Source organism: Lactuca saligna, chromosome 4 (genome assembly GCF_052625555.1).
Source record: "Lactuca saligna cultivar CGN05327 chromosome 4, ASM5262555v1, whole genome shotgun sequence".
Classification (NCBI taxonomy): Eukaryota; Viridiplantae; Streptophyta; class Magnoliopsida; order Asterales; family Asteraceae; genus Lactuca; species Lactuca saligna.
The window spans coordinates 198,494,358-198,519,110 of NC_136420.1; the positions used below are offsets into that span (position 1 = coordinate 198,494,358).

The 24,753-nt window shown below is 35.3% G+C and overlaps 1 protein-coding gene and 1 pseudogene across 2 annotated transcripts; both read left to right on the forward strand.

The window, feature by feature from the left end:
- Positions 1 to 782: 782 nt before the first annotated feature.
- LOC145043230 (deSI-like protein At4g17486) lies at positions 783 to 4,469 on the forward strand. 2 transcript variants are annotated; one of them, XM_078991811.1, is made up of 5 exons: positions 783 to 1,030; positions 2,149 to 2,210; positions 2,301 to 2,542; positions 2,672 to 2,959; positions 4,021 to 4,469. In XM_078991811.1, the coding sequence occupies exons 3-5, from the start codon at positions 2,332 to 2,334 to the stop codon at positions 4,254 to 4,256; spliced, it is 735 nt and encodes a 244-aa protein (XP_078847937.1). In that variant the 5' UTR covers positions 783 to 1,030; positions 2,149 to 2,210; positions 2,301 to 2,331; the 3' UTR covers positions 4,257 to 4,469. The 2 variants fall into 2 exon arrangements, with proteins under 2 accessions (XP_078847937.1, XP_078847938.1); XM_078991812.1 differs by lacking the exon at positions 2,149 to 2,210.
- A 5,269-nt stretch (positions 4,470 to 9,738) lies between these two features.
- LOC145040424 (potassium transporter 5-like) overlaps positions 9,739 to 24,753 on the forward strand; it is a 45,830-nt pseudogene continuing 30,815 nt past the window's right edge.

The following is a 24,753-nucleotide window of genomic DNA, read 5'->3' on the forward strand; positions in this document are numbered from 1 at the left end:
GTTGTGTTCTTCGAGTTCCAATACTAGATAATGCTAGGGTTTTTTAGCTACAACGTCGGTTTCTAGTTGCCATCGTCGAGTTGTAGTGCTCGACGATAGATAACGATAATGCTAGGGCTTTTGATGAAGATGGTGATAGTAACGATGATGTTAGGGACTAGGGTTCCCAAATCATTATTTCTTTATCTCTCCACATCGCGATGAAGATCAATACAAACAGATCCATATCTCAATCGTGGTTCCAAATATTATCGGTGGTTTTCGATGAGAATGATGGTGGTTTCGGGGCAAAAATTGTGTTGGGGTGGATGGTCATGGTGGTGGTGTTTACCAGAGGGAGGTATTTGAAGAATGGGAAGCACAAGTCTAATACCATAAAAAGAGAAGGGATTAAGTTTGGGGTGAGTTTGTTTTTCATTTTGTGTTTTTATAATGATTGTGATAAAAGAAAAATAAAAACACAAATTAAGAAGGATAAATCATCAATTTAATAACTCCGGAAAAAAACCAAAACTCCAATAAAATCTATTTTGGACGTGTCTTTGTCAAATTTTTTTTTTTTTTGGAATACAAACGACAAATTTCTAATAAATTCTCGACTCTTTTATTTTTTTTATTTTTTTTTTATTTTTTTTTTTTTGTCTATTATATGTTTATATAATTAACCAATAAGATTCATTTTTTGTATATTAAAATTTGATATGATCGATTTTGATTGTATCAAAATAAAAAAATAATCAAAATATAATTTCCTACAAATAAATATGACTGGTTGGATTCTAAGACTGGACCAAATTACTAGATAAACGAGCGCCTGTTTTCCATGGTCGATGAGATATTGAGGTGTGTAGGCTGTCATTGCCCCTCTCTCTCATGCGCCTACTGGTCTTTGTGAATCGGCTCAAACCTCAAGGTTCGGCGTATCAAATAATTCACTCCTATCATTCGCCTGAGAAATCTTCACACCAAATTGTTCATAACTAGTTGATCTTTCTAGTTGCTGCTCGTGTTTGTTCTTCTGCTATGCACTGTAAGTTCGATTTCTCCCCCTTAAAATGCTCTTTTGATTTTTCTCAAATTCGTTTTCGCTTCACAACTAGTAGTAGATTCATCATTTGCTGGATTTTCACCATTCTAACCTTTTGAATTCAGCTGTTAATTTCTTTTAACTGATCTGTTTGATATATCGATTGTTGAATGTTTAATCTAGTTTATTGTCGCTATTTTTTTCTGTAATATTTTCTGTTAGCGTGGAATTCACCAGCAAGATCTAAAAAATTCGACCGGATTTTGTAAATCTCAGCAAATTTAGGCTCGTCGAACGATGTATTTGTCTCAATCCTAGAAATTCATAGCCTAAAACTCCAAATTTGGGAGTAAATTCTGCTCAAGGTTTTGAAAATAATATGGCATACTGTATCTTCATTGAAGATAGCTTCGTTGTTTTACAGATTTTGAAGTCAAACATGTTTTCTCTTTTCATTTCTGACATTCTCAAGCACTGTGTGAAACTGTGAATACATTTTCTTCTTTTTCTCTCTGATTTTGCGTATTACAGTTTCAGTTACCTAGATTTGCTAATCGTCATTCAGTTGTTTCTTCTCCTTATGGTCCCTAGTTTTCTGCTGCTTTTAAGAAGATTGGTGTTAACTTTTCAAAACTTCGGATAATAAAGAAGTCAACATACATCAAGTCTTCTCAATCACACAAAAAACTGGGCAAATTTCTAACAAAATTTCTACAATAAGTTATGTTTTTCAAAGTGCAATCAGGTCTTTCACAACAAGAGGGTGACTTGTTCTTCATTTGTCAGAACATTATGAACACTCCTTTTTCAATTACCACCTAGTATTCCCACTAATTTGTTTTTTTCTTTTTGTAGTTTCCTGTAACCTTGGATGAAGAATCCATTTTTAATTCCTCTTATACCTTTCTTATGTTCTTTCTTTATTAAAAAACTCTAATCCTTTAGGGTTGTAGTATTGAAAACTTATGCTATATGTCATCACCTTGATGCAAATCAGAAATTTTATAATATCACCTACATACCTATATGTTTGAACATTTTCTTGAAAAGGACATATCTGCAGTTTGCTAGTCTAGCAATAGTTGTTCACTTGATGTTCTTTGGCATTTTTTATAATGTAGGTGGGGCCATTTCTTGAAATCTTACCTACAGTGAAAGAAAAAGTCATAAAAGTGCCATAACTGTAATGATTACATATCTTCACTATTCATGTTTGTTTGTTTTTACAACTGATTATATTCTTGATGTTTTTGTATTTTTATATATAATACAGGATGACATTTTAATTTCAATTTTCAACATACATGATGAAGTCGATAACAAAGAAGGGATTAACATCAATCTCACCTTTTCGATTCAAAGAAAAGTCAACCAACTGTTTTTGTTTATTTCCAAAAGTCAAATCCGGATATGGTCAAGGGAATTCCCCGGTTTATCTCAATGTCTATGATTTAACTCCCATGAATGGATACGCTTACTGGGCCGGGTTCGGAATCTTCCATTCCGGAGTTGAAGGTAATAAATAATACTCAATACTTTGGTTACTTTATCCAATTTTATTTTCATATCCACTCAAAACGACGTAGTTTCGATTGGTTCTACATTTCTACAACTAAGTTGATAAATATATTATTATTGTTATAGTTCATGGAGTGGAATATGCGTTTGGGGCTCATGATTATCCAAGTAGTGGGGTGTTTGAGGTTGAGCCTCGACAATGTCCAGGGTTTAAATTTAGGAGGTCGATATTAATTGGGACCACGTGTCTGGATCCTATGCAAGTTCGAGAATTCATGGAGCTTCATGCTGCTAAATACCATGGTGACACGTATCACTTAATTGTGAAAAACTGCAACCATTTTTGTAATGATGTTTCTTACAACTTAACCGGGAAACAAATCCCCGGGTGGGTCAACCGGCTTGCTAAACTCGGTAACTTTTTCTTTCCTTTCCTTTTCCACTCCTCTACTTTCTATAAATAGTAACTAACTTTTATCTATTTGTATATTATATATATATATTGAAAAGCATTGTATTATTATTATTATTATTTTTTTTCTTATTAAGGTTGTGTTTGGCAAGTGAAAATAGTAGCGTTTAAGTTAGTTTTTAAAAAGCTACTTAAATTAGTCTTTCAGAAGTTTTTTTTTTTTTTTTTTTTTTTCATATATATTCTTAATTAATTATAAAAAAACATATTCTTTTAAATGTCTATTTATGTCATTTTACATATTTCAGCTAGCTTATCAGCTAGTTTTACTAAACGTCGTTTTTTATCAGCTAGCTTTTCAGTTAATACGATAAGCATAACCTAAGTTGTTTAAAATTGGTTTGTATTTTGATGAAATTAATCGAATTTGGTAGATTATTTAAAGATTATGTTGTAATTGGAAGAAAAGAAAGTAGGAGGGTATAAATGGTAACATTAACATAGTTTCCCTTTTTGAGTATTGTAACATCCCATTTACGTATTTGTACTTTCATTTTTTTTTCCTCTTTTTAAGACATTGTTCTTTGAACACTCTACCCAAATATATCATTTTGAATTCTTTTATTTTTTAGGAAATCTCCGATAAAGATCTAATATTTTGGGTTAGTTTACGGCTTAATCAAAATATTTATTTTTTGCACAGAAAAATTCGGATTATCTAATTTTATACAATAATCTACTTAAAAAAAAATAAGGATTGTTTCGTTAATTTTCGCAAAATATAAAATAATTGTGACTTTTTTTTTTCAAAAAATAAAAGTTTGGATTAAACGGTAAACTGATCCAAAATATTGAGACTTTATCGGAGTTTTTTTTTTTTTTTTTTTTTTTTACTTATAAAGACATTATACATTCCAAAATCTATTAAACTATAGTATTCAATATAGCTAAGTATTTTTATGACAATGCTCTAATTCATATGTTGTTGTAATATGAAGAAATGAAAGTATAATCATACGATAAACAAATTAATGAAAGTACATTGCTATTTCTAAATTTTTAGGGTCAGTATTTAGCTGTGTGTTACCCGAAGCCCTTAGAGTTTCGGCCGTGCAACATTGCATACCTTACGAGACCGAGAAGCAAATGCTAAGAAGCGGTAGTTTTAGTTTTCTATCATCGAGGCAGAGACAACTCTCGATGTCTTCGTTGCTTTTGCAGTCTCCATTAAAGGGTTGCTTAAGGCCTTGGGAGTTGAGGCGATCAAGATCAAGAAATGTTGTGGTAAACAACACGTAAGAAGTACTTAAAACGCGTCTTAATTTCTTGTTTGTTTTCTCGTAAATAAGCACAATGATTTGTTTGTATGTTAGCATATGATTAGTGGTGATGAAATTAATTAAATGTAAGGTTTAGGGGAAACTTATAGGTATTTTGTTGTTCTTGCTATTGTTTTTCTTTATAATCTATTACAAAGGTTAGTGGAACAATTGAGTTGATGAGTTGTGATAAGTTTTATTAACAAGCACTAATTGAAGAACTATCAATGATGATTAGATTATCAAGACAGACAAGCACATATGTAATAATGGCTGAGGCCGACCTATGAGTGTCCTGAGGGGTTCTGTGTAACTAATCGATTTTTTTCGTATTAGTTTATATATAAAAAAAATTATTTTATGTATATATTATAAATTAAATATGTATAGTCTTAACATAAGTTGTAGTTTGTATAAGATGGTTAAGGAATCGAACCTTTGAATTTAATGTCTTCGGTTGGAATCTTGTATTTACATTTTTGTTTTTGTCAACGAAATAAAAAAAGTATTTTGAGTCTTTTATAGGGTTTTATATAGACAAAAAAATAATAATAATAATAATAATTAATGTCAACAAAAAAAATACAACTTATTTTGGATTATAAGTAAACATAAGTTAATGTGATAAGTAAAATAAACATAATAATGTAACATAGAAAATAACATTATTTTTTATTATACGGTTGATAAATAAAAATAATATTGATAATTATGAAAATATAGTCATTAATAATAAATTTGTAAATACTACAAATTCTATAAAATTTGACATTGTTAGTATTGTGCCTTTTAGTTACACGTTTTTGTTTCTATACTTGGTACTATAAAGTTGTTGGCTCATTTTTTTGGTAGTATTTTGTAAAATTAAAAACCGAACTAATAACATGTTAATATATGTAACATGATGTGGATGTACTTCTCATCCTTTATGTTTCATTTTGTGATGTGTTTAAAATATTAAATATATTTTCCTCTTTAATTTGTTAACTACATAGTCATTAGGTATGTTTAAAAGTTAGAATTCAGATACATTGTCATAAGATAATAAATATAACATGTGTAGATAAAGTAGAAAATTGCAGAAAGTAGAGCTATACTTCACTCTATCTACCAATTTGTGCAATGTATGCCACAGAAGAGAGATTAAAACAAATTATTTATAGTGAATGGTGTATGTTATCACATAAAGCATGTGGGAAGGATAACCTGATCAAATACACTTGTCATACATGATACATTAGCCATATTCATGTCATTAAAAAATTACAAACATTAGAATATTGTGAAGAATGTTATACTACCTTGTTACACAGTAAAATCAAAATTGTCATTTTCATGAAAACCACTTATGGGCATGTTGCTTATTTATAAATTTATCAATTTAGATCATGCTTCCAAACAAACCAGTTATCCCGAAAAATCAACATAATCTCAAAGGAGGATTTAAATAACTTAAATGTATCTAGGATAAAAAAGGGCAAAGTAACAAAATGGTTGTACTTTGAAAAAAAAAAAAGATAGTTGTACGTGTTTCATCCCCGCCTAACCCTAGACAAAGGAAATATATGAAAGCTTTATATGTTACAAAATTGAAAGATTATGTCATGCAGCAATATAGATTCTACAATGAAAAACTTGCTTATCTAAAACTGTTTCTAATTACATTTTTAGATGTACAACTATTAAGCAATCGAATGATAACCTTCTATAATCATTTGTTAATAATTTTATTTTAAAATTTATATACTAGTGAAGATTAATAAGAACTTACATCTTGATAAAATCATCAATGTACTCCAACAAACACCAACATTATGAGTTTGTTGTCATCAAAAATCAAAAACTCCTGTAAAAAGAGATCAAACTTGGATCTTTACCGTCAATTATGAATTGGAATAGCCAAGAATAAAAAATCATTGCCCTCTAAAAATAGAATTTGAAAAAATAAAACACACCTGAATCATCTTCACCTCCACTTATCAATATAAAGAAATTACATGGATATTATATCATTTAGATTCTATTATTGAATTAAATAACATGGTTTTGAGGTGATATATCTGTTCGCCTCTCACAAACAATTTTTTTTTTGCCGATTTGGAGGTGAAGACGAATCTTTGAAGATAAAACTACATTTAGATCATTAAACTTAGTCCTTATACTATAAGTAAGGAAATGTAATAAAAATCTAAAATAAACCAGTAATTGAAAAGAACCGTATCCAATTATAATTGTGGTGATTTGATGAACCAATACAATCACAATTAGGCTTAGGTTTAGTAGACCAAAGAAGAAAAACATAGATACATAGTTGCATGCAATTTAAGCAGCATGTCTTCACTTCGACCATCACTATATGTGAGATATTTTCACAAACACCTAATATGCTTGCAAGTTAATGACTATTTTATCCAAGAACTTTGATAAATACTAATTGTAAAACAAAACATGATACAACAATAATGAAAAGAAAATAAAGAACGACTCTTTTTCTTTGGAAAATTTTGAAAAAAAAAAAGAGCGGACGAGTACTCATAATCCTATCGACCTCTAATTAGAAATAGAGGTATGTTACCTTCAACCCAATGTTGCATGAATAGGAATAAAAATTGCAAGTAAATGAGACTGAGAAGGAAGTGATACAGACGACAACAAAAAGTTGGTTAGTGATGGAAGTCTTGTGATGGTGGAAGAGATGTGGTGTTGTGGTATTGACTGTGGTATTCTGGATATTGGTTTAGATTAGCAGAGGCAATGGTGGGGTGTAGCAACGAAGGTAAGGTGGTGGTTGAGTCAAATTTATAAGGTTTTCATAGAGATATGGAGAGAGTAAAACGATGGTTATAGCATGAGAGTCGTAGGGCGTAGCGAAAGACGAAAACTAAGACAATAGGAGATGGTTGTTGATAAGTTGATTTCAATCATGATTTAATCAATCCTGATTTTGTGGGATAGATTGAATATGTCCAACTTTAGAGAGTAGAAAATAGATGGAACAGCAATAACGTTTACTGATTATTTGTGATACAAATTGATCTGATCGAGACTCAAATGAGCGGGAAATTAAAACATAGGTGAACCAAAAACTACCAAGTGGCAAATATATAGTCTAAAAAGATGCCTTGTGGCTTTTTAGGATTCTTTTATTAGAAAGTCATATATATATATATATATATATATATATATATATATATATATATATATATATACACTAGGTGAACGTCCGCGCGTTGCGCATAAACACCTATATAGTTGAAGTCTTTACAAATATATGATTTTTAAATATAACAATAACGTTGTTTTTAAATTTGATATAATAATTTGTATATACTAAATTGATATAATATATTGATTATTTTGAATTATATGATAATATATACATTTATTATAGCTTCATAATTTCAATCGTTTGAATGACTTCTACCCGCGAGTTACACATGAATAAAATTAAATATAATATATGATTTTATGTTATTTATAGTTGTTTTTATTTTTAATTAATTTTTTAAAATTTATTTGCTTAATGTTTTAATTTCTATAATTATAATTATTTAAAATATCAAACATTGTTTTTTTATTTTAAAGCTAATAATATAATAATCTATATAGAGATGTTTTTTACTATTATTATTGTAAGTTATTTTAAGCTACTTATTTGAAAACTCTTAACGATTATAAAAATATATTTAAGAAATATTTTAGTTAAATTGAGATTACAATTTAGTTTTTGCTTTTATCACTACAATTTATCACTTTTAACTATTTACAAAATATTGTTTAGTTTTTTTAAATGGAACTTTAATTTATATTTGAGCTGACATTGTAATGCGCAGAAACACCTATATAGTTGAAGTCTTTACAAAGATATATTTTTTAAAATATAACACTAACGTTGTTGTTAAATTTGATATAATAATTCGTATATTAATTTGATATAATATATTGATTATTTTGAATTATATGATAATATATACATCTATTATAACGTTATAATCTCAATCGTTTGAATGACTTCTACTTGCGAGTTACACATCAATAAAATTAAATATTATATATGGTATAATATTATTTATAGTTGTTAGTTTTAAATAAATTTTTAAAATTTATTTGCTTAATGTTTTAATTTCTATCATTATAAATTATTTAAAACATCAAACATTATTTTTTAATTTTAAAGGTAAAAATATAATCATTTATATAGAGTTATTTTTAACTATTGTTATTATAAGCTATTTTAAGCTACTTATTTGAAATTTTTTAACGATTATATAAACATATTTAGGAAATATTTTAGTTAAATTGATATTACAATTTAGTTTTTGCATTTATCACTATAATTATCACTTTTAACTATATACAAAATATTATTTGGTTTTTTAATGGAATTGAAATTTGTATTTAAGTTGACACTGTAATTTTATATTTAAATTAACAATTTAAGTATTTTGTCCAAACTATTCAAGAGTTGTAGCTTTAAACTGATAATAGTTTACATGTAACAACATTTTAAATCTAACAAATTATGTATAATATGTTAAAATTTAAGGACATAACTTTATAAATAGAAGTAAAGATATTATTTTAAAATTGAAATTTAGTCTATTTATGATTAAACTTTAGGTTTGATATTTATTTAACCTTATTAACCAACTTACAATCATTATTAGAAAGACACTACAATTTGTCACTTTAAACTATTCATAAAATAATATTTGGGTTGTTTAAGTTAAATAAAATTTATACTTAAGTTGAGCCTATAATGTTATATTTTAATTAATAATTTAAGTATTTTATACAAATTATTCAAAAATTATACCTTTAAAATGATAATGGTTTACATCCAACAATATATTAAAATTAATAAATTAAGTATAATGTGTTAAAAGTTAAAAAACATAATTTTATAAGTAGAATTAAAGATATTATTTTAATATTGAAATTTAGTTTATATATGATTACACTTTAGATATGATATTTATTTAACCTAATTACCAAATTATAATTATTATTATAAAGAAATTGAAAAGTCATGGGAGTTTCAAATGAATGTGGTGAAAGGAAAAAAGAATGGGGGTTTCAAATGCATGAGATTCAAGAAAAAATGCTAGCTTTATAAGTTTGTATAATATATATATATATATATATATATATATATATATATATATATATATATATATATATATATATATATATATTAAATCGAGAACATTTCTTCTTACGAGAATATTTGAGAACAAAAATCTTTTTTTTAATTTGCATGGTGACACTTTTGTAATTAAATAAAAAACTAGATGCAAAGTTAAAAGAAATTTAAAAACACATGGGCAATATGATAAATGTATTCGTTCGTCAGATAACAACTCGTTCCCCATAATTTCTCTCTCTACTTTTCTGAACCAAAGACCCTAAATCTTCGTCGATAATCGTTGAATCGAACACCAAAAACTTGATACAATAAAAAAATGTCGTCAACGATTGATTTCGCGAGATCAAGTGCTACAGATCAAGGTAAAAACCGACACATTTCTTGATTTTTTTTTCAACTTACAATAATCGTAATATGAGTTTTACACTATTATTTGACATTTCGTCCCTTGTTTTCAACATAGAAACAATTATTGAAAGATTTTAGTAGATAACACTCAACTTTAACTGTTATTTAAATGATTTTACTTGATAACACTCGATTTTAACTGTTATCGAGTGTTTTATATAGTTTTTTTTTGGAATTTTTACTTTATTTTTCGTTTACGAGTCTTATCGATTGACTATTGACCTAATGAAGTTGAATAATAATAGATTTTAACTGTTGTCTATGGTTTTTTGATTGTTATGCTATGCTTCACTCGATTTTAACTGTTATCCAGTGTTTTATGTACCTTTTTTTGGGAATATTTTACTCTATTTTTTGTTTAATTACAAGTCTTATCAAGTGTTATCGTTTAATCATTTGTCATTATATACGGACTAATTTAACTTGAATAATAGTATATTTTAACTGTTATCTATCATTTTATGTAGGTTTTTTTATTGTTATGCTGTGTTTTTCATTAATGAGTATTTATTTTGTTTACTGATAATTATGACATTAATAATCTCGATTTATACATGCGAAAAAACCAAAAACATATGAAAAAACATACAAAAGAAAAAAAGTGATAAAAAAACAGCCGATACAGGTAAATATTACGTTGTAAATCACATATGATTAGCATAACTACATACTATTATTTCTCATGACTTGGATTAATCATATGTGATTTTCTTATAATACATGTATTTGTACTTCTCAGAAACCAATAAAGAGGAGCCAATACATAAAAACCTAGTCTTTGATGTTGAACAAGTTACTGAAAATTTTCTATTAAGATATTGTCTAATATGAGTATCATCTAATATATAAATAAAAAATATATCTAATTGTATGTCATGACCATTTGTTATGAACAATCAATTATGATTTTTTTAATATTGTCTATATTTATATATATCAGATAAAAATTAGGATTCACAAAACAATCACCCAGAAGATTAAGTGAAAAAGGTATATATTAATCACATATGATTATACACTTAAAACATCCTACACTCTTGTTTAATCACACACGATTACCATAAAACATCATGTACTCTTGTTTAATCACATGTGATTAACAAAAAAGAGCTATAGCATAACTTGTTTTAATCATATATGATATTCTGGTTATATCTTTTATTTATATATCTCATATAAAAGTAAATTACAAGAAAAAAAAAACTTACAAAGGAAAAATAACTGAAAAAAAGAAAGTCAATGAATAAGAAAATATAGAGTGGATAAAAAAGTAGAAAAATGAACAAGGTATAATTATATCATATATAATTATAAGAACAAAAGATATTCAATCACATATGTTTTACATAATATATGATTTATAATATTGTTTAAGCATATGTGATTGATATCTTTTAACAACATGTGATTTAAAATCTGTTATGAATACCTTATGCTTTTGGTTTAATCATATATAATTTTCTAATTATATTTGTAATTGTATGTTTCAGAACAAAAAAAAAGAAAAAAAGAAGAGCCTACACAGAAAAAAACTACAAATAAAGAAATCACAAGTGAATCACCAATAACAATTGTTGGAAAAGGTATTTTTTTGTACCAAAATGGGTTTAATCACATATAATTATTATATGTTATGTACCAAAAGGGATTCAAGAAAGTCATATGTGTTTTTCTATTCTCTAACCACATGTGATTAGCATATGTTACCATATTTTAGATACACAAAAATACAATACTATGGTTCAATGACCTGCAGTGAGGATATATAATGAAAAATGTATATTTACTTATTCTTACTTGATTTGATTCATATCCAATGTTTTAATTATATCTACATTTATATATCTCAGAGATCCCTAAACCAAAAACAAAAACAACTTTGTTTAATCACATGTGATTAACATATGATCTTTGACATGATATTATTTGAACACTAAATGCTTACTTGGTTTAATCATATATAATTAATTATAACTTTATTTATATAGTTCAGAAAAAAAAGAGCTTGCAAAGAAAGAAATCACAAGAAAATCACCAAGAAAAATAGTTGGAAAATGTACATTTTATGTACCAAAAGGGATTCAATCACATATCATTATTATCTTTTATAAAAAATACATGCTTATTTATCATTATTTGGTTTAATTATGTGTTTTTCTAATGTTTAACCACATGTGATTAGCATATGTTACAATATTTCACATATACAAAAAATACAATACTATGGTTCAAATCACATGTAATTAGCGTATATAATGAAATTTGTATATTTATTTATTATGACTTGATTTGATTCATATCCAATTTTTTGATTCTATATACAACTTTGTTTAATTAGTTGTGATTAGCATATGATCTTTGACATGATCTTATATGAACACTAAATGCTTACTTGGTTTAATGATATGTGATTTTCTGATTATATATGTTTTCAGAGAACCCTGAAGATGAAGGAATAAAGGGTACAAAAGAAATTGAAAAAATATCCAAAGAAAAGAAAGATAAAGGTATAATTCAATCACAACCGATTAGAAATATTAACATATTGTGTACATTAAATCACGTGCAAATAATATCTATTATGAACAATGTGTGTTTAATTGTCAAAACTTTGTTAAATCACATGTGATTTTCTATTAAATAATAATGTGTGAAACATCCTGGCAAAAAATGTTTAATCATATGTAATTAACATCTATTAATAACAATGAATGCATTATTATAATAACATTGTTTTATCGATTGTGATTTATATCTATATCTATATGTTTCATGAAAAACTAGAAGAAAAGCAAAAGCAGTGAGTGAAGAAGACTCGACAGAAAAGAGGTCAAAAGAAAAACACGACAAATATATAATTAGGATTAAACTTATTGTAACATCCTATTTCACATTGTTTCTGTTTTGAGTTGGTTATCAAAGGACTGGGTATTAACAGGCTTCAGACCCTCGAGAAGTTGGGTTCTGGTCTCAGTTGGAGTGGTTAAGGTATTTCAGATAGTTCGGTATTCAGTTTGTGTTTCGAAATCAAAGGGGTATTTTGGTAATTTTTCAGCTTGGGTTTTTATGGAAAGTGGATGTTCGTCCGGGATATCGTTTGATAAGTATGAATGGATTTCAATTGGAGCATCTCGGTACCTTTATGTAGATATAAGGATCATCGGAACTGGGTTTATATCAAAGGAGTTATGATCGTCAGAGTATTTATGGTTAAGGAGTTGAGAAGTACGCAGGGGGTATAACAAGGTATACTTACTGTACAAGCAATGAAGTGAGTACACCAGGTGTACTAAGTGGTACGCTTAGCCTACTCATGCGAAGATATTGACCGGGAATCCGAAGATGTATGTTGGGCGTACAGAATTGTACATGGGGGCGTATAGTCAGATCTTGAAAAACCCTAATTTTTGCGGTTGACCACTATTTAAGCATTCTTATTGACTTAAAACCCTCATTTTATCAGCCTCAGTGTCCTCCTTACCCTGCAATCGAGCCCTAAATCCATGATTGTGTGTTTTGAGCCTAGAAGGTCTTTGTAAGGTGGAATTTGGTGCATTGAAGGAAGGTGGTCATCCTTGAAGCTTCACTAGAGGAGTAAAGGGCTCATGGATCCAAAATCCCATCAACATTTGGGACTCATTTAAGGTATAAAGTCTTCAACTTGATGCTTCTTAGCTTAGATCTCTTTTAGTTTGAGTTTAGGAACCTCTTTGGTTCCATTGTTAAGATCTGTTGAGTTCATATCGTTTATGAAGCTTAGAGTTGCCACTCTTGGTGTTATTTTGGTCCTTGTGACATAATGTTGCCATATTTCGGGTCTAAATCCATCCATGCATGATTTAGGACCATTTTCATGATAATAGAGTGTTATATTGTAAGGTTGGGTCCATTTGGTGTGTGCAAAGTCACCAAGTCGGTGACTTTATGGGTCTAGATGTTGTTTAGGACTCAGATTTGTGGTTTAGACCTATGGGATAAGCATTAAGTGATTAATGGAAAACGTAGGATTAAGAGGGAGTATGTTGGGTGTACAATCCTATACGCATATCATACAAGCCATTATACGAGTACGCGCAGTGTACAATTAAGTACGCCCTGCATACTCAGTAAGATTAGACTTCACAATTGTGGGCCTCAGGTTGGGCCATTTCTTGGACTTAGTTGTTGTGGGACTTCCTGGACCATCTGAAAACAGGTTTTGGACCAAGGAAATTATTAGGCTTTATGATAAGGCCCATTGGAGAGTTTTGGGCCTAATTTTGAAAATTGGGCCATTATTGGGCTTTGGATGATTATGCGCTAATAGGCCATCAGAATGCCAAATGTTTTGGACCAGAAAGATGGTTGGGGTTTAAGTTAAGGCCCATGTAAGGGATTGGGACCAATTTGGAAAATTAGGCCATTGGTTGATTAATTGGCCTTTGGGCCTTTCAGATTGTAGTTTGGGCCATAGTTTTGGGCATGGTTAGGTTAGGGGTAAAATGGTATTTTTACCCCAGGTATGGAGTTATGGTTATGGATTAGAACTCAATTGTTAATTGGGTGTTTTTTTTTTGTTATTGGTGGTTTGAGAATCTATCAGCCAATAGCCAAGGGTTTTCTGTATGATTCAGTAGTGCAAGGTGAGTCTTCTCACTATATCCATGGGTCAAAGGCACGAATTCTGGCCCTACTGGATAGCACCAGCTGAGATGCAGGAACTGTCCGGACAACTGAACGAACTGCTCAGCAAGGGCTTTATTAGACTAAGCTTCTCACTTCGGGGAGCACCGGTCTTGTTTGCAAAGAAGAAAAATGGATTGTTTCGAATGTGCATCGATTATAGAGAACTAAACAAGCTTACTGTCAAGAATTGCTATCCTCTACTTCGCATAGACGACTTGTTCGATCAACTCCAAGGAGCAAGCTACTTTTCAAAATTTGATTTAAGATCCGGGTATCACCAGTTGCGAGTTCTAGAGGAAGATGTTCACAAAACAACCTTCCAAACTCGCTATGGTTACTACGAGTTCATAGTAATGCCATTCGGATTGACAAACATGCCCGCAGTGTTCATGGATTTAATGAATCGAGTGTGCCGTCCTTACTTGGTTCAGTTCGTCATTGTATTCATTGATGACATACTTATCTACTCACGTAGTAAGGAGGAGCATTGTAAACATATGTGACAAGTCTTGCAAACGCTGCGAACAGAGAAACACTATGCGAGGTTCTCTAAATGCGAATTTTGAATCCGAAGAGTCGAATTCTTAGGTCACGTGGTTAGCAAAGAGGGAATTTACATGGACCCTTCCAAAATTAAAGCCATTGAGAACTGGTAAGTACCGAAGACGCCTAATGAAATTCATCAATTTCTAGGCCTCGCTGGCTACTATCGCAAGTTTATTCAAAATTTCTGTAGGATCACAATATCGCTCACTGCATTGACCCAGAGAGTCGTGGCCTTTAACTGGGAAGAAAAACAAGAAAAATCGTTCCAAACGATGAAACAAGCCTTATGTAGCGCACCGATACTATCCCTCCCAGAAGGGATAAAAGATTTCGTGGTTTATTGCGATGCATCCAACCAAGGGCTTGGTTGTGTTCTTATGCAATGAGGTAAGGTGATCTCCTATGCCTTAAGACAGCTAAAGACACACAAGGTCAACTACGCCACTCATGATATGGAGTTAGGAGCAGTGGTATTTGCTCTGAAGATCTGGAGACACTACCTGTATGGTACAAAAAACACTATCTTCACATATCACAAGCTCCTTCAACATATATTCAACCAGAAGGAGCTCAATATGAGACAACGACGGTGGGTAGAGCTATTCAATGACTACGAATGCGAAATTCATTATCATCCCGGTAAAGCCAACATAGTAGCTGACGCCCTAAGTCGGAAGGAATACTCTGGTCGTAGAGTCAAATCATTGACTATGACTATCCATTCACATCTGTCCACACAAATTAAGGAGGCTCAACTAGAAGCTTTGAAGCTTGGAAATGTGGTGGGCGAATTCCTAAGAGGGATGGATAAAAACTTTGAAGTCAAGGGTGACGGAGCCTTATATCTTATAGACCAGATCTGGACACCGAAACACGATGGTTTCAGAGACTTGGTCATGACAAAAGCACACAACACTCGATATTCTATCCACACAGGTTCAGATAAGATGTATTTGGATCTCAAAAAGTTATACTGGTGGCCTAACATGAAAGAAGAGATTGCTACCTTCGTGAGTAAATGCCTTGCTTGCACCAAGGTTAAGGTCGAATACCAGAAACCCTCAGGTTTACCACAACAACCGGAAATACTCGAATGGAAGTGAGAGTGGATCACGATGGACTTCATAACCAAGTTTCCCAAGACAACGGGTGATGTGGATACCATTTGGGTGATCGTAGACACGTTATCAAAGTCCGCACAGTTTCTGCCGATCAAAGAAACTAAAAAGATGGAGAAACTAACGAGAATACATTAGGGAGATCGTACGATTGCATGGTATCCCAATATCCATTATCTCTAATAGAGATAGTAAATTCACTTCAAGGTTCTGGCAGTCGCTACAAAGTTCCCTAGGAACAAGGCTGGACAGGAGTATAGCCTACCATCTGCAAACCGATGGACAAAGGTAGAGGACTTTTCAAACTTTGGAAGATATGTTGCGATCCTATGTGATAGACTTTGGGAAGGAATTGGATACTCATCGACCCTTTGTCGAGTTCTCCTACAATAAAAATTATCACACAAGCATAAAGGCTGCCCCATTTGAAGCCCTTTATGGCCGGAAGTGCAGATCCCCTATGTGCTGGGCTGAGGTGGGTGACACCCAGTTAGCTAAAGGACGCATTCCTGAAAGCACTCTCATAGGTTCGGAAATCATACGAGAAACGAAAAAGAAGATCATTGTAACATCTAAAGTTTGGAACAAGAAGTGGAGGGTTTAAATTTTAACTTCGAAGAAGGATTCGATGAGTAGGTACGCTCACTTGCCGAGTCGGAGGGGTTTGGGTCACAAATTAAGTGACCAACTCGCTGATTCGGAAGCTGGACTCGATGAGTTGGTGCTGGAATGAGGAAAACCCTAAACTTAGGGTTTGCACCCTATTTAAAGGACTTTAAGTCCTTCTCCCAGCCTCTTATTCCCCCAAAGAGTTCCAGAAACCCTAATTTTATGTGAGGCTTCATTATTGAGGAGATTGGAGCTTGGAAGAAGAAATTGGTGGGAAAGAGCTTGAGGAATTAAAGGCTTGCTGCAAAGGAGTGGTGTAGATCCGGGATCCACTTCAGTTGGAGCTTATATTGGAGGTAATAATCAGTTGCTTGGGTTATTTTGCATCTAGATCTTTTATGATTTGAAATTTTGGGGCATTCTTGGTATGATTAAGAGCTACTTCGAGTTAGAGGCTTAGATATGTGGTTGCCACTCAGATCTAGGCTTGTGATGGTCCATAATTTCATAAAGTTTCACTATTTGAGTAGTTAGTGAAGCCCCTTTTCCCAAAACCCAATCCCTAGTGTGTTTTGGGCCTAAATCTCCATGGGTTCACGTAAAGTTTGCAACTTTACGTGAGGATTAGATTGTAGAAGGGTGGATCTATAGATTTGAGCCTCTGCATGGCTCGAATAGCTTCTGAATGGGTTGAGAACTAGAAAGATTCGGCGAGTCACATGGGTGCGCTCGACGAGTTTTATGAACATAAGCATGGACTCGGCGAGTTGGAAGAACAACTCGGCGAGTCCGTTGAAGATTGCCTTGGACTCGGCGAGTTTGGTCGTAGAACCCAACCTCTTTTGGTTAAAGCCTTGGATTAAGTGATTCGATTGGCGACTTAGTGAGTCGGACAGGATGGGACTCAGAGATCGCTGGACTCGGCGAGTCTTGGGGCGACTCAGCGAGTTAAGTTGTGTAATGAGAGTTTTCTGGGTATGGGAACTCGGCGAGTCGACGGGGTGACTCGGTGAATTGAGTTAACCAGGAAGGTTGACTTTGACTGAGGACTTTGACCTTGACCAAAAGTTGACCAGTTTGACTTCCAAGGGTAATTTGGTAATTCTTGTATTTATGGAATTGGTTCTCTGGTAGTGTTTTGAGGTGAAGTTCGTGTCGGTGGTCGGAGCAGCTTGGTTTTATCTCTTCAGTCGGCAATTGCAGGTGAGTTGTCCTCACTATATCGACGGGGTCTACGGCACCAAGGTCGGCCCTTTATCGGATGAAAATCCATGTATTGTTTGTTATGTTATTGCTTTGTTAGATCTGCATCCTGGTATTTTGGATGGTGTTATGTTAGTGACTTGGTTAAGGTCGGTACCCGGTATATAGGGTAATGTTATGCTAGTAACCGCTTAGGTCGGAATCCTGGTTAGAATGTTGATATGCTATGTGATCTGATAGACTGTTGTCTGGTTAGGATGTTGATATGCTATGTGATCTGATAGACTGTTGTCGGGTTAGGATGTTGATATGCTATATGATCTGATAGACTGTTGTCTGGTTAAGGATTTGTTATGTGATTAATTGTTTTATTTGCACATGGTTGTTTGACGGGGGTTTGGGTTGAGGCGGGTCCTGCTTTGTGTTGTAGGCAACATACCAAGGGTGGACCGCATGTTCCAAAGGCCCAGTGAGCGGTTCGGATAGGCTGAAAGCCCCAAGAGGGCAGACCAGACATACCAAGGCACAGAGAGTGGACCTGACCGACTGAAGGTCCGGTGCAGGTGGACGAGTCACACTGTAGACTCCAAGAGTGGACTAGGTGGATTGAAGGTCTGGTGCGGGTGGACCAATCACACTATAGACTCGATATACATGGCTAGACTCAGAAGGTGGACCAGGTAGACTGAAGGCCCGGTGCAGCGAACCAGTCCCACATGAGACCCGATGTGCATGGCTGTTCTATTTGTGCTATGTTATGAGTATGCTTATGTGTGGTTGGTATTTTGGGGGTAACTCACTAAGCTTTCGGGCTTACAGTTCATTTTTTGTTTCCGGTACTCCAGGAGATTGTGGCAAGGCGAAGGCATGATTGTACCGCTCCTCATGTTTTATGATTTATGTGATATGGTTCTGGGGAATACTCTGTTGTTTAAACTATTTTGAAAAACAATATGTATGAAATTAATGGTTTTGAATGAATTAAAATGTTTTAATTTGGCTTAAACTTTACGGTCGTTACAAGTTGGTATCAGAGCCTTGGTTTGAGTGAATTTGAGGAACATTTGTGTGAATCGAGTCTCAAATCAAGGAGGGAATTTCAAATTGGTTTTCAAAAAGTTTTTTTTTCGAAATAAGTAAAGGAGGATGCAGAGGGTATGATCAGCCGGAGCCAGTAAGCAAACCCCAAAATACCAGACATGTTGCCTGATTATGTGATATGTTAGAGCAAGATGATAGTACTAGGCTAGGGATCTTCAGGAATTGCATGATAGAATTTCCTGATTATATGATGCCTGCTAGCCTAGGGTTTCCTTCGTATGAAATGGAAATCATTACTATAGTTATTTAGTGTATGCATCATGGTTATACATAACTAAAATCTTATAGCTTGAGAATATTTTATTTGGCCTTATGTTCTGCTCTGTTCGATTAGGATCTTAGGGTAGGATTAGATATTCGAAAGTCTATGGGGTCCAATGTTACGTATGGATAGCATACACTAGTGCTGCAGGGTTGGTGGAAGCTTCATGGATGGGAGGGTTGCGTGAGACCGGTAGGTTGGTTATGGGATAGTGGTGCTCCTCTAGGAATGGGGATCGAGTGTTTGTTATGTATATGCGATTGTTAGGGTGTTGTGGTGATACTTGATAAAAATATGGGTAGGTGTGGAAGGTAGTATGGGCCCGTACTATTGAAAGCACAGGACCCATATGCACATCAAGGAAGTCACAACCCCTATGGTTTTGTTGGGAGCTGGTTCTCGGGGTTATTATGAAGAATGCCTAATATCTTGTGGTGCATTTGCAATATGGCGATTATAAGACGTATCGGGGTAGGATTCGGTTCGGGATCGGAATCAGGAGAGGGTGATCAGGGTGGATCGGTACCACCTGAGGTCATCGGTCAGATGAGTACGAACGAGTTGGATGCAAGGATTTGTGAGATCCTGCATGATGAGGTTGCTGCTATGTTCTGGGCTGAGTTGCCGGAGATGTTTGGGCCGATCAAGACCGTCGTGGTTGAGTACCTTGATGAGCGCTATGCAGCTCTTGCAGAGGCGGCTACCGCGGCAGCTACAATGGCAGGAGGAGGAGCCGGTCGAGGTTTTCAGTATCGGGACTTCGATAATACGAAGCCCCCTACTTTTGATGGAGTTCAGGATCCGATTGTTGCTATGAGGTGGTTGTCAGACGTGGAGGGTTGTTTCTTCATGTGTTCATGCCCTGCGGATCATAGGGTGAGATGTGTTATGAACTTTTTGAGGCTCGGGGTGAAGGATTAGTGGAGGTTAACTACGGGGTCTTATTCGGATGCGCATTAGGCTGCGGTTACTTAGGATCAGTTTCGAGAGATGTTCAACACTCGTTATGTTTCACGGGTCGAGAGAGAGAGAGAGAGAGGTTGGCTCAGGAGTTCCTGGAGCCGAAGTAGGATTCGGAGTCGGTGACGGAGATCACCAAGATGTTCACTGAGTGGGCGATGTTTTACCCGGAGTTTGCTTCGGAGCAGGCTCAGATGTCCCGATATCTGAGTATGCTCAAGAGGGACATCAGGTAGTTTGTGTCCACGCAGAGGTGTGGTACTTTGTTAGAGTTGCAGGAGGCCGCCAGGCGGCAGGAGTTAGAGATGGAGTTGCAGTTGCGAGAGAAGAGGCAGGCCACGGTGCAGTCGCAGCTGGTGCCGAAACGGTCCAAGGCCGTTGACTCTAGGGCTGGAGGTCAGAGCAGCCGCACTTGTGAGAAGTGTGGGAAGGGTCGTGTCGGGGTTTGCAGGTCTGGTGGTGCGTGTCGCAAGGGTGGAAAAGAGGGGCATTATGTGAGGGATTGCCGTCAGTCAGTCCCGGCTCAGGATACGAGGATCTGTTATCATTGTCATCAGGTTGGACACTTGAGGGTCAACTGTCCACAACTTGTTGCAAGATCGGTGCAAGCTCTAGCACCGGCCACTTTGAGGATTATGGGTGGAGGTCAGGGTGGAGCGGTGGCTCAGAGGGCTCAGGGGCGCGCTTTCCAGCTTACAGCAAAAGAGGTCAGGGCAGAGCCGGATGCAGCTACGGGTATGTTTCCATTTTGATATCTTGTTATCTTGTTGATTATGTGGTATTGTAAATTTGTTCGCCTTTTGCGCATGATTCATAGTATGTTTGGGGATCTTAGTAGTTAGGAGTTGTAGTCGGTTAGCGTTCAGAAGGATTCTTGGTCGAAAGGTAAGGTATATGATCTCGTTTCTTGGAATGGCAACGGCGTTGCGAGAAGTGTTCAGTTGAGATTCGAATTTCCTTGGAGTTCGGGATGTACAATGTCGGGAGAGTGACCTGTGGAGGTTGCTCACTCCAGAGGGATTGGTTCCTGGAGTAGAGTGGGAAACTTTATCAGGTTATGTTGGTTTGCCAGCGGAAGTTAGTAATGGGTACACTAAGTGAGGAGAATTGGAAAATTCTCCGGCGAAACAACAATCCCCTAGGGTTGGTTAGTTGTTTGGATTTATTAGTGTTGTTAGCCGAGAGTGTGGCACGATTGGAGCAAGTGATAGTCAAGGGGGCAGGGAATAGACCATGGTTTCAGGAAAGGTAGTTGGTTGATGTGAGGCCTGGGTTAGGCCATGGAAAGGATTCTGGGAATAGAATGGGAGTTCAGAACCCCTAGAGGGCCAGAACAGACCGCATGGGAGAGACTCCCGGGAATGATGGTTTCAGGGTGGCGTACGACAGTTTTGAGTGGTCCGGATAGACTGAAGGCCGGAAAGCGTACCAGTTAGGCCGAAGGCTCGGGGAACGGTCCAGATAGGCTGAAGGCCCAGGAGGGTGGTCCAGACATGCTGAAGGTTCTGAGAGTGGTCCAGATAGGCTGAAGGTCTGGAAAGGCGGTCCAGTCATGCTGAAAACGTTGTATATGTTTGTGGATCAATATGAGGAGTATAAGTGAATACATCGCCATGAGATGGTAATTGATATGGTCTGGCCCCAAGTATTAATCATGATGTTGGAGTTGGCTGGAGGCCGTGTGTGGGCCTAGTTAGTATGTGATCGGATTCTGAGAATATGGGAGTTCGAGAATAGTAGTTGCTCTACATGGATAGTGTAGAGTGGAGTTTAGCACAATGGCACTTGCAAGTGTAGCAAGGGTTGTTGAGTAGATTCCCTGGAAGGGGAAGGTATATAGCTCCAGAAGGAGTGTGGATCCTCTGAAAGGAAAACAATAGTGTGAATGGATGATCAAAAGTACTTCAATTATTGATAGTAAACACTGGGGTTGTACTAAATATATGGAAACACATACGGGTTGGATGACCGTTGAGGTTATGGCAATGTTGGATGATGTGCAGGCATGTTTTTAGTCTCCTTAGAAGAGCAGGACGATAGTGGTGCCAGATTGGAGATTGGGACGGAGAAGGTGAGACAGTAGGTTAACAGACTCAGGAGTAGTCTAGATTGGTGCTGAGGACTGTATGAGGATATTACAGTCGGAGGTTGAGGACCTAGAGGTCGTGATAGGGAAGTGCAAGTGGGTTGTACTCCGTTGGGTAGAACCAAAGGGTTTGAGGGTGACACAAGGACATGATCCTTGTTTTCGAGTATGGCTGTGGTCATGAGCTATGGATGTAGTGGTGTTCCATCCTAGGGATAGCTGGACCATCGTAGGCGTGCTTGGTTTTCTAGCCCAAGGATAATTGGTATAGTTGGGTGTTCGGGAGGGTTGCTCGGGAGCTGGGAAATGTTCCATTATATAAGCACAGTAAGGGATTTGATCCAGGATGGAAACAAGATGAGTTTCCATCGGTGCAAATTGATAAAAGTGGCGCTAGTTGGGTGAAAGATAGTGAGCTAATATTGGGTCAAGACCCGATGGTTTAGAATGGTATCCACTTTTTGTAGGTGGTGAATGTAAAGCGGAAGCAAGGTAATGCCTTCTGGTGGCATTTGGTCGATGATTGTTGTTATCAGGAAAGGGAAGCCGGTAGCCGGCTTGAAGCGATTATCAGGACCCCGCAAGGGAAGAGATGAATTTTTAGGATTCGATAGTAGTGTTTGAAGGAATGCGGGTCGGTCGAGACCAGTGGATGCATTGTGGGAGTATCATCTGAAAGTTTGTGTTGCCGTGGGCTTCGTGGATGAAGCCTAATTTAAGTGGGGGAGAATTGTAACATCCAATGTTTGGAACAAGAAGTGGAGGGTTTAAAGTGTAGCTTCGAAGAAGGACTCGACGATTAGGTACGCTTACTCGCCGAGTCGGAGGGGTTTGGGTCGCGAATTAAGTGACCAACTCGCTGAGTCGGAAGCTGGACTCGACAAGTTGGTGCTGCAGTGAGAAAAATCCTAAAATCAGGGTTTGCACCCTATTTAAAGGACTTTATGTCCTTCTCCCAGACTCTTATTCCCCAAAAGAGTTCCAAAAAACCCTAATTTCATGTGAGGCTTCATTATTGAGGAGATTGGAGCTTGGAAGAGGAAATTGGTGGGAAAGAGCTTGAGGAATTAAAGGTTTGCTGCAAAGGAGTGGTGTAGATCCAGGATCTACTTCAGTTGGAGCTTATATTGGATGTAATAATCTGTTGCTTGGGTTCTTTTGCATCTAGATCTTTTATCATTTGAAATTTCGGGGCATTCTTGGTATGATTAAGAGCTACTTGGAGTTAGAGGCTTAGATCTGAGGTTGCCACTCAGATCTAGGGTTGTGATGGTCCATAATGTCATTAAGTTTCAATCTTTGAGTTGTTGGTGAAGCCCTTTTGTCTAAAACCCAAGCCCTAGTGTGTTTTGGGCCTAAATCTCCATGGGTTCACGTAAAGTTTGCAACTTTATGTGAGGGTTAGATTGTAGAAGGGTGGATCTATGGATTTGAGGCTCTACATGGTTCGAATAGCTTCTGAATGGTTTGAGAACTAGAGAGATTCGGAGAGTCACATGGGTGTGCTCGACGAGTTGTATGAACATAAGCATGGACTCGGCGAGTTGGAAGAACAACTCGATGAGTTTGTTGAAGATTGCCTTGGAATCGATGAGTCTGTTCTTGGACTCGGCGAGTCTGGTCGTAGAACCCAACCTATTTTAGTTAAAGCCTTGGATTAAGTGAGTCGATTGGCGACTTAGTGAATTGGATAGGATGGGACTTAGGGATCGTTGGACTCGACGAGTCTTGGGGCGACTCAGCGAGTTAAGTTGTCTAATGAGAGTTTTCTGGGTATGGGAACTCGGCGAGTCGATGGGGTGACTCAGCGAGTAGAGTCAACCAGGAAGGTTGACTTTGACTGAGGACTTTGACCTTGACCAAGAGTTGACCAGTTTGACTTCCAAGGGTAATTTGGTAATTCTGGTATTTATGGAATTGGTTCTCTGGTAGTGTTTTGAGGTGAAGTTCGTGTTGGTGGTCGGAGCAGTTTGGTCTTATCTCTTCAGTCTGCAATTGCACGTGAGTTATCCTCACTATATCGACAGGGTCTACGACACCAAGGCCGATCCTTTATCGGATGGAAATCCAGGTATTGTTTGTTATGTTATTGCTTTGTTAGATCTGCATCCTGGTATTTAGGATGGTGTTATGTTAGTGACTTGGTTAAGGTCGGTACCCGGTATATAGGGTAATGTTATGCTAGTGACCGGTTTGGTCGGAATCCTGGTTAGGATGTTGATATGCTATGTGATATGATAGACTGTTGTCTGGTTAAGATGTTGATATGCTATGTGATCTGATAGACTGTTGTTTGGTTAGGATGTTGATATGTTATATGATATGATAGACTGTTGTCTAGTAAAGGATTTGTTATGTGATTAATTGTTTTAT

Bases quoted from the DNA above. Each gene is read 5' to 3' on its own strand.
- LOC145043230 (XM_078991811.1), top strand. From the start codon at position 2,332: ATGATGAAGTCGATAACAAAGAAGGGATTAACATCAATCTCACCTTTT. The intron at 2,543-2,671 runs GTAATAAATAAT...TTATTGTTATAG, and splicing joins CTTCCATTCCGGAGTTGAAG to TTCATGGAGTGGAATATGCG. The intron at 2,960-4,020 runs GTAACTTTTTCT...CTAAATTTTTAG, and splicing joins CAACCGGCTTGCTAAACTCG to GGTCAGTATTTAGCTGTGTG.